This window comes from Mustela lutreola, chromosome 15 (genome assembly GCF_030435805.1).
Source record: "Mustela lutreola isolate mMusLut2 chromosome 15, mMusLut2.pri, whole genome shotgun sequence".
In the NCBI taxonomy this organism is placed as follows: Eukaryota; Metazoa; Chordata; class Mammalia; order Carnivora; family Mustelidae; genus Mustela; species Mustela lutreola.
Window position 1 is genome coordinate 57,845,359 of NC_081304.1, and position 15,366 is coordinate 57,860,724.

General features: G+C 50.6%; 1 protein-coding gene across 3 annotated transcripts in view; it reads left to right on the plus strand.

The window, feature by feature from the left end:
• PIK3R5 (phosphoinositide-3-kinase regulatory subunit 5) overlaps positions 1-15,366 on the plus strand; it is a 64,453-nt gene that overhangs the window by 32,279 nt on the left and 16,808 nt on the right. For 2 of the 3 annotated variants that reach the window (XM_059147887.1, XM_059147888.1), the window contains exons 2-5: positions 8,241-8,356; positions 10,210-10,310; positions 12,833-12,901; positions 13,629-13,767. In XM_059147887.1, coding sequence (XP_059003870.1) covers positions 8,254-8,356; positions 10,210-10,310; positions 12,833-12,901; positions 13,629-13,767 — 412 coding nt within the window. In that variant the 5' untranslated portion in view covers positions 8,241-8,253. The remainder of the gene's footprint in view (positions 1-8,240; positions 8,357-10,209; positions 10,311-12,832; positions 12,902-13,628; positions 13,768-15,366) is intronic. The other variant, XM_059147890.1, reaches the window with a different exon arrangement.

The following is a 15,366-nucleotide window of genomic DNA, read 5'->3' on the forward strand; positions in this document are numbered from 1 at the left end:
ACACTGCCATTTTCCTAGTTACTACATCTTACGTGAATGTCAACAAGAATTATTTAAAGAATTGTGGTGTAGTGTAAAAATATTTAATACAAATCCAATCCAGATCTGCACTTTTTTAAAGTAATTTTACAACATTTAGAATAAGAGAGGGGCTAAAATTGCAGGTTCAGAAACAATTTCTTAAAAACCATGTAGAAATTCTAGACCCAGCTCTGGTAAGGTTTTAAATCTTGATTAAAATGAATGATGTTGTCAGAAAACCTAAATTTACAAAGCTGACACATGAAGGAGTTAAATACTTATGCGATAATGTGAAAAGAATTTTTTTTTTTTATTATTCGTTTATTTGACAGAGAGAGATCACAAGTAGGCAGAGAGACAGGCGGAAAGAGGTGGGAAGCAGGCTTCCCGCCGAGCAGAGAGCCCGATGCGGGGTTCGATCCCAGGACCCTGAGATCATGACCTGAGCCGAAGGCAGAGGCTCAACCTGCTGAGCCGCCCAGGCGCCCCAAGAAATTTTTTTTTAAAGATTGTATTTATTTATTGGACAGAGAGAGAGGTCACAAGTAGGCAGAGAGGCAGGCAGAGAGAGAGGAGGAGGCAGGCTCCCTGCTGAGCAGAGAGCCTGACACGGGGCTTGATCCCAGTACCCTGAGATCATGACCTGAGCTGAAGGCAGAGGCTTAACAACTGAGCCACCCAGGCACCCCATGAAAAGAAATTTAATAAAAGGATTCTAGAGGGACGCCTGGGTGGCTCAGTTGGTTAAGCAGCTGCCTTCGGCTCAGGTCATGATCCCAGCGTCCTGGGATCGAGTCCCACATCAGGCTCCTTGCTCGGCAGGGAGCCTGCTTCTCCCTCTGCCTCTGGCTGCCATTCTGTCCGCCTGTGCTTGCTCTCTGCCCCTCTCTCTCTCTGATAAATAAATAAAAAATCTTAAAAAAAAAAAAAAAAGGATTCTAGAAATAACCTTGAGGAGAAGAGCCAAGGTCACACTGATGGATGGCAGAGGTTGACTCCCACCTAAGCAGGAGGGTGCCATGACTCCCCCGGGTTCTAGACTCAGATTCTAGTGATAGATTTGCCACTTTCTAATCTGAGCAAGGCTTTTCTCTGCTCAGAGCCTCCATTTTCCTGTCCGTAGAATGGGAGGAATGCACTAACTGGTTTCCAGGATGCCTTCCTAGTCAAATAGTCTAGTACGTGCGTGTCTTTGAAAGATAGAAGGCATCACTTCTCAAGCCTGACATCAGTGGAATCAACCAGAGAGTGTTTTATTTCCTGGCTCAGTCTCAAAGCTCTCTGGAATTGGGCCATAGAATTGTTTATGCCCAGAAAGCACGCTGATAGCTAATAGATAGCATTTACTGAACGCTTGTAAAAGGCCAGGCACAAATTTTCCACTAATTTATATTCTAGTTTCTCCTCAGATGGTGTAAGTGTTTCTCCTTTTACTAAACACGTTCTATCAACTCATTGTGTTCAACCCGAACCCTAGTAGACCACAAGAACACACCTTGGAACAGGCATGCCCTATCCTTTTAGGCAATGGTCTCAAAGGAAGACCAGTCTTTGACTTTTTATGGTAACATTTGGTCATAGGTGTCATGAACGTGCTCCAAAATATACTGACTACTGATTTCTAGATTGCCATCAAAATGGAAACACAGTTTAAGTAGTTTCACAGGGAGCCCTCGGAGACCCTCCAAGAGCCTGAGAGATTCTCCATCCCAGTCGAGGAACACTGGGTTAGGGGGGAAGCAGCTAGCCCTGCATTGGCCCGCCCACCAGTAATTAGGAACTGTGACCCCACATGACGTGGGAACTTGAACCAGGGTAACGAAGGACAGTAAGGCATTGAATAACCAACTGGAGGTATGTTTAGAGGATATTAAGCCTATGGAAAGGGTCTTAGAACTATGGAGCCCAACCAACCAGCTTCCCTGAATGCTAACAACTCACGTAACTTGGTACGGTCAGGAAGTGATCGTTGGTACAACACTGCTCACTAAACTGTGGACCTTATTTGGATTTTAGCCATCTTCTCCCCACCCAATGTCTCCTTTTAGTTCCAGAGTCCCATCCAGGATCCCACATTGTGTCTCCTCAAGTTCCTCCAATCTATGGCAGTTTCTTGATCTTCCTTTACCTTTATGACCTTGACATTCTGGCGAGAACTGCTCAGTTATGTTATAGGATGTCTTCTCATGACTCAGTCATGATTATGCATGTTTTTGGTAAGAATCCTGCAGAAATGACATCGTGTCCCTCTCAGTGCATCCTATCAGGGGAGATAGGATCTGAACATATTTTATTGTTGGTCATATTAACTTGGATTATGAGGTTAAGGTGGTGCTGGGTTTCTCCACTGTGAAATTATTATTTTTCCCTTGCAATCAATTAATTTCTTAGAGGAAATACTCTGAGACTATGCAGGTATGCTGTCCCTTCTGAGATTTTCATCCATAGATTCTAACAGTCATATTGAGGATGGTTACTACTATGGCATTTGCCTAATGGTGGTTTTGTATTTTTCTCCTTCTAGCCACATTTATTGATTGGTATTCTTTTGTAAAAAAAAGATCTGTTCCTTCTCCTCCATTTATTCCTTTATTCAGCTGTTTAGAACATTAGTGTAGACTCATTTTGTAGAGTATTTATTTCATTCTATAAATTATAATCCAGCACTTTCATTATTTATTTTGTTGTTAAAATTGTCCTGGCTTTAGCTGTTGGAAGCTCTTTCAAGCTGGCTCCCCTGTCCTCTGACACTCCCATCCATTTTCAAGGAATGACTTATTTTCTGGCACTGTAAGATGTTCCTGGTTCATCTTATATATTTCCTGCCCCAGTCCTGGAATCAGCCATTCCTCTAAGGAACCCTGGTTCCTGTGAGTGGAGAATGGTATTTAGAAACCAAGACCTGGGCACTAGGTGTGCTCATTGCTACTGGGATGTCCTTTCCTGGCTCTCTCGGTAGAGCCAGAAAATATATGTACACATTTTTAAAAAAGGTTTTTTATTTATTTATTTTTCAGACAAAGTTCATAAGTAGGCAGAGAGGCAGGGAGAGAGAGAGGAGGAAGCAGTCTCCCCACTGAGCAGAGCGCCTGATGCGAGGCTCAATCCCAGGACTCTGGGATCATGACCTGAGCCGAAGGCAGAGGCTTTAACCCACTGAGCCACCCAGGTGCCCCTATATGTATGCATTTTAACAGAAGCATACACACATCCATTTCACTTCTTTATGTATCTCTGTGTAAATACATTCAGAATCCATGAGTTCATGCTGATTTCTCCAACTCCCATCTAACCAGGTTGGCTCATTCTAGATTTCCCCTACTCTTTATTTGTCACTTCTTTCTCCTACAGTGAGAAGCTGGCTCTCATAACCTATGATACATTTACTTGTTTGCTTAGTCATAGCACACACATAAAGAGGTCTCCATATTTTAAACACACATCCCTATGGCAAACAGGTTTAATAATTACAAAATGATGTTGATGTGTAGTTCTTTTTGTCTTTAGCCTTATAGTAGCCAGTCGAAATACTATTTTCCAAAGTTCCTCCATTTAATTCTTTCTTCCCCCGTCCCTTTCAATGTGGTTATGTTACTCATTCACCATGCATTTGGGTCCATTCGTTTTGTAGACTTTTGTCCCCCTGTCCGCCGCAATCCCAGTTGACCTGAGTTATTTATTTAATTTGGGGTATGTAAAACCTTGCTGTAGTTCTGAGAGTCAAAGGGTTACATAGAAATTGCCCCAAAGAAGTGTTGCCCTGGGGCGCCTGGGTGGCTCAGTGGGTTAAGCCGCTGCCTTCGGCTCAGGTCATGATCTCAGGGTCCTGGGATCGAGTCCCGCGTCGGGCTCTCTGCTCAGCGGGGAGCCTGCTTCCTCCTCTCTCTCTCTGCCTGCCTCTCTGCCTACTTGTGATCTCTCTCTGTCAAATAAATAAATAAAATCTTTAAAAAAAAATAAAAAAATTAAAAAAAATTAAAAAAAAAAAAAGAAGTGTTGCCCTTTCTCCTCCCCAGATCATTCTCCTCTCCTTCTCACTCCTTTCTTACCCCAGTATCTTTAGTTTTGAGTGTATCCTTCCTGCTTTGAATGGTGAGAAATTTTAAAATTAGGTCACAGAAGAGATTCTGCCTTGAACCGTCATGGAGAGAAGAGTGGGGCCAGAGAAGGGAGGTCAAACCACAGGGGCAGAGGGAGGAGTGATGAGGGACCAACGCGGGGAGGGTCCATGCAGGACCACATGCCTGGGTGCCTTTCTTATTCCCACCTGTGGAACTAAGGTTTCAAAGCATAGGCCTGGAATATTCCAGAACAGCAGGGGAACTGTGTGGGTGCCGGCCAGAGCCTGGAGGTACCTATTTCTCCTGCTATGAGATGTAGGATCTCTGCCTCTGCCATTCCACAGTGTTTGAGAAATCCTCCAAGAAAAGAAGCCCCAGTGGGGCTGCCCCAGGAGAGTCGGACCTAAGCAGACCTTCCACCAGTCCTGCACATTTGGGAAGATGACCCTGTCTTGCATCATGAGGTCAGGTGAACATGTGAAGAGGAGGTCTCCCTCTGTGCCCTCTGGGCTCACCCCTCCCCAGCTGCAGGCCTCCCTGTTCTGCTCAGGGTCCCCACTAAGGACTCACCCTTACTGACTCAGAAGAGGAACTTGGAGATGGGGGCAAGCCCGGCTGCCGACTATTTCAACATGACCCCACCACGGGTGAGGGCCATTCCCATTCCTGGCAGCTGCTGGAATTTCACAATAGATGCTTCTCTTACCAAGGTGCTGAGGGAAGCCAGGCCTTGCCTGGCGATCTCTGAAAAAAGGCATCATCCTTTGGGAGGGAGGGAGTGCCACCTTCTTTCCCCTTCCTCTCTGCCCCAAAGCCAGTAGGGTTCTGCTAACAAGTCACAAGAAACAGCTGATGACTGACTCATCAAACGGAAATGAGGGTGCCAAAGGACCAGGTGGTGAGCCACGATGCTCTGGGTTAACCCCCAGGGCAGCTCGGCTGAGGGTCCCCCCACCTCGCCCTGGTCAGGCTCCCACCTGCCTGGGCTCCCAGGGCCCAGTGCCTTGGGCAAGTCAGCCTCTCAGAGCAGCTGAGGGAAAACTCTAGATGGTGTCATGATGCCAGGGGGAGTTGGCATGCTGAGAGCTGTGCCCTGTGCCCTGGGGATCCCTTGCCCCATCTCTGGAGAAGGCCTTGATCGTCTTCAGTCAACTGCTGGGGACACTAAGGAGATGGGAGTCTCGGGGGCCTTGAGAAGGGAAGGAGTGTGGGCCAGCAGGCGTTGGAGGGGCGCTGTGAAGGCTGCTCAGAGCAGCCCCAGGACACTGTGTCCTGACCCCCTCAGGACAGGGGTGCAGCAGAGGCAGTGTTGGCTGAAAACGTTGATTTGCATCTTGTATTTACAGTGGGACGCGATAGGGCAGGATGACTAATGTCTGCCTCGTGACACCCGGGTGTCCCTTGCTGCAGGGACTGGGCGGAGGGGACTCTAAACCCAGTCATTGTGGTTCAGCCCTAGGTCCAGACTGGAGATGCTCTGGTTCAGCAGGTACTGAGCTTCCAGTCCTGATCCCCTTGCTGGAGGGTGGGTAGCTGGTGTAGACAGACATGGACATGGGGGGCTCAGGATTCCTTATAGCTGGGGAGGTAGGTCTCTTAAAGCAAGACCATGTTATAGCTAATTAAGTCTTCATTTTGGGAGGTGTGAACATGAGCGGATTTTCTTTTCCTTCTGATAACTGGCATCTTCACTGTGCTGAGAGCGCCCTGTAGTGGCCAGGCCCAGGCCCCCTGCATTCATATCCCAGCTTTGCCACCTCTTCACTGTGTGACCTTGGGCAAGTCGTGTAACTTCTCTGTGCCACAGATGACCCATCTCTCCATCTGCCTCCCCAGAGGAGATCCCCCCATCAGCCTCTTACTGCTAACTTTCCCTTCCCCTGCCTCCCCTGCGGGGAGCCCTCCAGGGCCAACTACCAACAAAACAGCCCGGGTCCAGCTTTTGTGGCTAGACCCCACCCCTCGCCCTCCCCACAAGGACCTCTCACATCTCCTTACCGGCCCTCCCTGCTTTCCCCCTCAGCCCTGCTGTGGCTCACAGGGAGCCCGAAGCCAGCGTGCTTCCTAAGCAGTCACGCGACAACAAAATGGCAGCCCCCCCCCCCCCCCCCACCTGGCAGGTGTCTGGTCTGGAGAAGGGATTCTTTTAAAGACAAACCCCACCCCCACCCCCGCCCTTGGCTTTGGTAGAGAGAGGAGAGTCCTCTGGAATTCTTGACAGCATGTCTTCCCAGTCTTCCCTGTATTTGTGAGCACGGGTAGGTGGCTGTGCCCCTTCTGGACAGACCCCTCCCATTGAGGCCCCCTGGGGTAACTGCCCCCCTCCCCGCTGCTGGCTCACCGTGACTCTTTAGAACATGAGCAGGTGGGTCACTGAGCACGTTTTGTCCCCCGAGTTGGGTCTCGGCCACAGTCGGGGAGCACAGAAGGAGTCCTTGATACCGTTGTCTGCTTGCAGCCCAGCCGGCTCTCCCAGCCGGGCGCCCACCCTGGGGCTGCTCCATCCCCTCCCTGGGGCTAGGCTTCCCCTTCTGCAAAATGAAGGACTTAATGCAGGAGCGGGCGGTGGGGAGCAGCCTCTGAGCTCCTTCCAAGAACCCACCCTGGGGCTCGTGGGGAAAAACCAGCCTGGGGGGGCAAAGGGTCTTCTGATGCCATGTGAGCCATCCACACCCCAGAGTCATCCTTCTGAAGGTGCCTGAGCTCCCAGCTCCTGCAATGGATACCAGGAGCCCTGAGTTTGGGGAGGACTAAGCTGGAGAGGGTCCTGTCCTGGGGCTCCACTACAAGCAGAAGACTGTGGCCTCGTCACTGGGGTCCGTTCCCAGGACGCACACCCAGGACCCCAAAGCCCACACCCTGCACCATCTAGCTCAGTGGCAGTGAACTCATTGCCTGGGCTGCCCAGGGAGGAATCAGGGACATTGGAAGGGCCCAGGGACATCCTTGGGCTGCCGGTGCCGCTCATGGAAACAGCCAGCGTCCTGAATCCCTGGTGAGAGGTTTTCCCGAGCTCAGTCTGCCACCACAGCAGCCGGGAGATGGGGGGCCTGGCCCTCTGTTCCAGGGTCTCAGTCCTTGGCAGGCTCGCCCCTGCACCCAGACTTCTGCACATGCTGCCTCTTCTTTCTGAATGTTCTTCCTCTCGCTTCTCTCCTCTCTTCCTCATCCAGCTTCGTGATCTCTTCAGGGAGGCTTCCCCGATGGCCTAGCATGGGCTCCCCATCTGGCCTGCCCCTGGTGCCATCTGTCTTCACAGCATCACCTTCCGCGATGACCTCTTTCTTGGTCCATTAAGCGGTCCGGTGTCTGTCTGACACCAAGGAGCACGGCCCAGCAAGGACCTTGCTGATGTGGGGAGACGCTGGACAGCTCACAGAGGGCCCATGTGTCCCTGGTCAGGCGTGCGGTTCCTCCTGGGCTGGGGAAGTAGGAGGATTTGCCTACATGGGGCCCCCACGAGCCAAGGGTTCCAGTCACGCAGCTGGGTCCCCGTTTGGATTTTGCAGTTTTGCATGTCGTTTGCATGGCCCAGCTCTAAGCTCAGGGCTTCTGCTTGTGGTTTCCTGGTCCCTCCCCAGTTCCACCGAGCTGGACCATGGCCTCCTCGGCTCATCGCCAGGACCCGGCCTGACGGGCCAGCAACAGGGTCCTCTCAGAAGGGGTGAATGCGGGAGAGTGGGAGGGTGCCAAAGCCTGTGGCGGGATGACGTTCGTGGCCTGAGAGCACACTGGGGTCATCCGCTGTGGCATTCTTGCCAACAGTCCTCTGGGGTCGGTGCCTTGTTAAGCCCATTTTACAGAAAAGGAAACTGAGGTTCGGCAGCCTTCTCCCTGCCCATCCCTGGGGCCTGGGGGGGGGGGCAGAGAAAAAGCCCCCTCCCTACGTGATTCTGATTTTTCTCCAGGAGTCCTCTTGCCCACTGGGGTGTGGCTCCTCCCAGGCACTCATGGGGACACTTGCTGCTGCCTGGTGGGGCAGGCAGGCCCCCATTCACCTCACAGCCTGCATCGCTGAGCTATTGAGCTGCAGCGACTGTAACCCCCGCCCCCCCCGTGCTGCACTCTCGGCGAGGCTGAGGGAGCTCCATGCCGCCGGTCCATGTGCTTCTCCAGCCTGTGGCTCTCCCGGCTGACGGGTGTCTGTCCCCTGTGCAGGCAATGACTCAGGATGCAGCCAGGGGCCACGACGTGCACGGAGGACCGCATCCAGCATGCCCTGGACCGCTGCCTGCATGGGCTCAGCCTCAGCCGCTGCTCCACCTCCTGGTCAGGTAGGTCCAGTGGGTGGAGGCGGGGAGGGTAGAGGGGCTGGTGGGGCCCAAAAAGCCTCGGGGTGTGTGTGTGTGTGACAGTGAGCCCTGGAGTGCTTACAGAAGCCAGCGGGTTCTGGTTCTAGAGCTAGACCTCCCCTGAGCCGGTGCGCAGCACAGCACCTGATGGAGAGTAGCCCCTCAGAACGTGGCACTCTGTCTTCCCCCAATGTCTTCCGCCTCCTCCTCCTCCTCTTCCTCAGGGCTATCTTGCTTTCTTCACTTGCATCAGAAAGAGAGGTCCTGGAAGAAGCTATGGGTCCTGCTTAGAAGAACCACAGCTGCTGATTCCAAAAGAACTGCTCGGAATTCATAGATGACTCACCCCAGAATTCTGTTGCATTGGGTTCTGGTTCCTTCCAGAGCCCCATCTCCTTTCTGCCCATAGGACAAGGGGGAATCTCAGCCGAGCTTCAGTGATCAGGAAGCTTCCACGTCACATGTTTCCCAGGACCCAGGAACGGGCTTATCTGCAGGCAGGGGCAATTCTATCTCTGAAGACTGGTGCCTACTTTTGATCATTTCTCATGCTTCTAAGAGTGTTCATATCCCATATCCCACTTGCCTCTCTGACTAACCCCATAAGATAGGTAGCCACTGCTCCTTGAACATACCCGGTTCCTTCCCTGGTTCCTTCCTACCTCAGGACCTTTGCACTCACTTGCTGCCTGGAACTCTTCCCTCGGAATGACACGTAGCTGGCTCCTTCTCATCTAGGCCTCAGACCAAGTGTCACCTCCTCTGAGATGTTTTCCTTGGTCTTTGGAATTACACAGATCTAGATTAAAGCTGTCTCTCACTGGCTGCTGTCACATGAATGGGTTAACCACTTGGGACCTCACCTGCCTCACCTGTAAAGGGAGAGTGGCGGCCACAGGAGCTTCTTCCTGAAGGGCGGAGGGGAGACTCAGGGGGACAGAGTCCATGTATGCAAGAGCCTAGCACCTTATCGGCACACAGTAGGGGTCAGTCAGTGGTCCTTTACTGCCTACGGTCTGGATGGAACCTAAGCATAGACAATAGAGTTGGTGGGGGGTGGCATAATTACGTAAAAGAAGACAAAAGTATCTGACTTTGGCCAATTTTACAAAACTCCATGTCCGCATGAAAATGCTGTGAGGGTCTCCCCAAACTTGTAAGGAGCCCAAGCTCCTGAAGGTGCCCGCAGCACAAACTCCCTGCAGCTCACGGCTGGCTCCCCTCGCCTCCCCCCGCTACGCTGGCCTCTACCACGCGCACACGCGCACAGGCACACGGGCCTCCATGTGCACCCCACTAACTTCCAGGGGTTTACCACTGCTGCCTACGCGGAAATAGAGCCTGGCACAGTAAGGAAGTCTGGGGAAGTTACACAAGGACAGAAGTGCCCACTCTGGCTTTCAAAAGCTACACGGATGTAGTGTCCCCCTTCCTGGGCCCCCAGCCAGGCAGTCCCAGGGTGGACTCTCGGTCTCTCTCGGAGGCTTGGTCTTGCTTTGGGACGGAGCTTGCCATGACTCTTCTTCTCCTCTTTCCAGAACTTTCTGCCTCTGCCCTCCTTCCCTGCACCTTGCAGATTCCAGCACCCCCTGTAGGAGCCAGAGCCGCAGAATCGTGGCCTCTCAAGGGGACCCCAGCCCGTCTCTGTGTCTCATGAGCCCCGCTCTCTGCAGGACTGCAGGCACTCGTCTCGATGAGGCATGATGGTGTTGGCTGTTGATCCAGAGTCTTCTCAGTCCGTCCCTTTAACCAGGAGGGCCCCCATGCAGCCCCCGGGGATTCCTGCTGCTCTCCGGACCTGACCCGAACTCCCACCTCTCTCTCTGCCTTTGCAGCTGGCCTGTGTCTCAACTGCTGGAGCCTGCAGGAGCTGGTCAGCAGGGACCCGGGCCACTTCCTCATCCTCCTGGAGCAGATCCTGCAGAAAACCCGAGAGGTGGGCGCTGGCCAGGGGTCAAAGACGCGAGGGAAAGGTCCCCATGGAGTGCTGGTTCTGGGGTGTGCTTGGCCCAGCGTGGGGGGTTGACAAAGGGCACTGGGAACCCCTGACTTTTCTGTTCCAGCAGTGCTTGGGGATTGAACGTTTCTAGGAGGGGCTTGTGGTCCTTTCAGTAAGAGAAGGAGGATTCCTAAAATTCAGGAGTCCAGATTCTGAGTTTAAGCTGCTGCTTCTTCTTCTTCTTCTTCTTCTTCTTCTTCTTCTTCTTCTTCTTTTTGGGAGAGAGAGCAAATACAAGTGGGTTAGGGGCAGAGGGAGAGGCAGAAAGAATCTCGGGCAGGCTCCTCGCCCAGCATGGAGCCGACTCAGGGCTCGAGCTCATGACCCTGAGATCACAACCTGAGCCCAGCTCAACAGTCAGATGCTCCACCGACTGAACCCACAGGCGCCCCCCACTTTCAGCTGCTTCCTAAGACAGACATTTCTTGCAAGTCTGGGTATTCACTAGAGAGGAGGGAGGAAGCTCTCCCGAATTCCTTTCCTTGGAAAGAGCCAGGAAAGTAGACACAGAAGAGAAAACCGATTAAACAGCGAGACCATATGAAGAGGCTTTTCCGACTAAGAAGAATGGTGTGTTTCAGGCTCAGCTGGGCTGGGCTTCTAGAACAGCTGGGGATCCGTAAAGAGGGTGCTAGCTCTTCTATAAAGAATTGTCTTCTTAAGTGTTTTTTGTTTTTTTTTTAAACATGTGACTTTTTCAGCTGCCCTGAACTGTCTTGGTTTATCAGAACACCCAAGGCCCCAGTTCTGGTACCACCATTTACAAGGTGCTGTTAGACCCCGACCATAATAAGCAGGCCAACTCAGTTGGCCTGCTTAAACTGCCTTTGGGGTGTTTAGTTTATAAACGCAATTCTCTGCAGCCATGTAGCAATAGGGGAGGATTTGTAGGAGGGACCAAGGAGCGGGTGTATCAGGCACATGGTTCAGGGTAAAGAGAAGAATTCTCAGTGCACCACAGAGGGTGGGCCTTTCTCTGCATCTCTGATGCCCACGAGTTCCAGAAGGGGTCGACACCTTTAGCATGTTGACCGAAGGATTCTAAATCCCGTGCAAATGTACGGTGGCAAGTGGATCAAAGAATGAGTTGAGGAGTACATAAACCTTGGAAACAAACATGGAAAGAATGTTGCCTCGGTTACAATAAAATAAATGCAAATTAAAACCATAATAGGACAGTCTTTGCCTAGCAAATCAGCAAAAAAAAGATTACAATGAGGAATGCAGGGAAGGGTTAGAGTGAAACCCGTGCTTTCGTATGCACAGCATATTAAAATTGGCACAGTCCTTCTGGAGAGTAACTTGGCAGGGTGCTTCAAAGGTCAGAAATATGTTTATGGTCTTTGATCTGTTGATCCCATTTCTTGAACTCGAACCTAGAGAAGTAATCCAAATTGTGGAAAAAAGTGCACAAAGTAACGTGCATTGTAAAAGGATTTAAAACAGCAGGAAGATAATCTCAAAGGTCCAGAATGAAGCTAATAAATGACAGAGATCTAGCAGAAGAGATATTGCGCAGGTAATAAAAAGATGGGCATTATCCAAAGGTATAAACAAAATTTAATGTATAAAAAAATGCATCAGTGAGATTTATTAAACGGTGTACTGAAAATTGACTAAACGTCTGAAAAAATGCAGAGTGCGTTTCCTAGCGCATACCACACAGCAGGTGGGATTCTAAGTGCATTAAAAATTTACATTTAAGAAAACGAAGCTGCAGAGAAAAGAAGAAAAAGTGTATATGAATATTAACATGATGCTTGCTTGCCAAAGCAAAAATCCATAAGGGAAGAAAAAACAAACACTTCTAATATTGAGACATCAGGAAAAGAAATCTATAAATTAAAAGCTACACAGTAGGGGCGCCTGGGTGGCTCAGTGGGTTGAGTGTCTGCCTTTGGCTCAGGTCATGATCCCAAGGTCCTGGGATCGAGTCCCATGTCAGGCTCCCTGCTCAGTGGAGAGCCTGCTTCTCCCTCTCTCCGCTGCTCGCACTCTCTCTCTTGCTATCTTTCTCTCTCTAGTAAATAAGTAAGATCTTAAAAAAAAAAAAAAAAAGACAACAACAAATTTGAAAAAATACAACCTAAATAAAATGGAAATGTGTAACTAGGAGCAGGGGGAAAAGGTAGTCTTAGAGATGATGTAGCAAAACAGAAATTCATTTATAAATAATAATAGGTTAAAAATGAGTAAAAATATACACACACTGATTTACATGTCTGCAGAGGAAAATACAGAGAAAAAATGGTGTTAGGAGAACTCATTGCGACATGAGCGGTGATTGCGTTTGGAGGGGAGATATTGTGAGTGCTTTTTTTTTTTAAACTTGTATTTCCCAAATTATTGCCTTGTGGTTACCTTACTTTTCCCGTAAGAAAGAAAGGACAGAACAAGAAAACGCCACTCTGTTCTGCACCTGTGATGAACCTCACGCTCTCCTCCTGTCCTGTCCGCAGGTCCAAGAGAAGGGCACTTATGACCTTCTCGCGCCCTTGGCCCTTCTCTTCTACTCAACTGTCCTCTGTGTAAGTTCCAGTGTGGCGGGCCGGGGGAGGCAGGAGAGGCTGGGGAGGGAGGATCTCACTCCTCCAGAGACAAGCCGAGACCTTGAAACAGGTGTCAGCTGTCTGATGGCTTTCCAGGGGGGCCACCATGAGAGGCCTCAGGGCTCCGTGCGGATGCTGTGGTGCCTGGCACAGCTGGGCTCCCGTGGGGAGTCTGTCATCCACGGCCCGTTCAGGAGCTGTGACACGGATTCTGCTGAGGGGTTTCCGGTCCACCCCGTTCTGTACCCCCAGAGTCGGTTCCCCCGGGGTGAGCAGCCCGTCTTCCCCAGACCGGTGGCATCGAACGGCCACACATATGTGGGATCCCATCCACTTCCGAGCCAAGAAGTAACCTTTGCCTCAGTGGGGATATGCAAATACAGGTGGTTCAGCCACTGAAGACCATTCCCCAAATGACCAGGAGCAGTGGCACCATTAGGCTGACCCCCCCGCCCTGGGTGACAGCTTTACAAAGGGGCACTCTCATGTGTTGGGTCTTATGTGGGGTGAAAGCATGGCCCCCGGGTACCATCCGGCCCATGTGTAACTCCCTCCCTGCGGATAACTTCCGGTTCTTTCTTCCCCTGTCCCGGGACATACTGCTGCCGGGAACAGAGTGCCTTCTGTGGAACATTCCAGAAAGGAGCAGGGTCTGTTGCGGAGTATCAGGCAGCTCTCTCTCAGCCAGACCTCTCTCTCCATCCAGACACCACACTTCCCACCTGATTCGGATCTCCTTCTGAAAGCAGCCAGGACCTACCACCGCTTCCTGACCTGGCCCGTTCCCTACTGCAGCATCTCCCAGGAGCTGCTCACCTTCATCGACGCTGAGCTCAAGGCCCCGGGTGAGTGCTGGCGTGGCAGGCGTGGGGACTTCGTGGTGCACGCGGCACCTGGTGGCTGACAGCAACGCAAAGGAGAATTCTTAGGGGAAGCAGCAGGGGTTCAGGGCGAGGAGACCCCACTGCACGGTCTGTGCCTGGACTCTGGTTCACCAAAGAGTTTCCGAGACTGCCTGGGTCAGACAGAGGAGCCCACGTAATACTGACCAGAGGCCCCTGCTGGTCCTCTTTGCCTCAGGAGCAAATAGGGAAATGCATGTGTGGACCGATGGCGCTCTGACCAGGGGAGTGACCCCGGCCAGGGGCGGACAGGTTGATGGGCGCCGTGACAGGTGTGGACAAGGGCCTGGTGCCACGTTTGTACATGTGGGGTCTGAAAAGGAGGAATTCTTGAAAAATGGCAAGTGCTCCAAATAAACACAAAAACGAGGGCCCGGCAAGCCGTTCTAGAGCAAGAGAAAACCTAAGGAGGTAACATTTACCGCGAGGTGGCCCGAGGGAGTAATTCATCAGCCTCAAAGGAATAATGTCATGTAAAGGTCCTTAGTGATGCCCTTAACACATTTTATAAAACTCAACTTTCATCCCTAACACCTGAAACCCTGGTAATATATAGAAGTGTTCTTAAGGGGGTAACAGCCCACAGGGAGATGCTAGAGGCATTTCCATTTCAGTCAGTACCTTCCTCTCTGTGCTTATTGGTGTTTTGCCTATGCAAATAGGCAAAAATAGAATATTTCTTCTTCCGGAGAAAGTAATATTTTAATTACACCGAGATCAGGCAATTGCTTATCTGTCAGGACTAAGAGACTCACCCACAGAACGGACTGAACTAGTCAAGAGAGCGCTAATGGCATTTGCCAGTCAGAGGACACAGTGATAGGGGAAAAAAACCAACAATTTATAATAGCAACTAAACATATAAAAGAAGAAAGAGAGATGCGAATCTCTCTTCTATGTTACCTACACAGAGAAACAAACTTAAGGAGAAGTAATCTAAGAGAGGCATTGCCAGATTGAATCAAGATTTGTTATATGACGAAGTGGCCTGAAACCAAGGAGGAATCAACTCGGTCCTTTGATAAATGGCATCAGGACCACTGACCGACCATCAAAACTGAGCTACGGTTCTATCTCAAAAACAAACCAGTAAATAAGAGTTCAATCTCAAACATAAAGTACATTTCAGGTGGATTGAAGGTCAAAGTGTGGAAAAAAGAGACCATGAATGTAAATAGAAGAAAAGTAGGTTACAGGACCCACGCAGAGTGGAGAAGAGATACCAAATGGTAACCTCCCCCTGCCACCCAAGGCAAAAAGGATCAAAGAGAAGGCTGACAGATTTGGGAACATTTAAAGCTTTTCTATAGCTATTCAGTCATTAAGGATATAGAGGCAGAGGTACCGAGGGCAAAAGATGTCGAGTCATCTGTTGAGTTAAAAAGCAGGTCCCCAAAATGCTATATGTTATAATCCCATTTTTTGTTTTTTTGTTTTTCTCTTAAATTTATATAGGTACCAGACCCTGTTTAGCGCCCATAACACCTAGCTCTAGTCACGCACACTGCACACACACACAGGACAGGAACACCAAATCCTGCT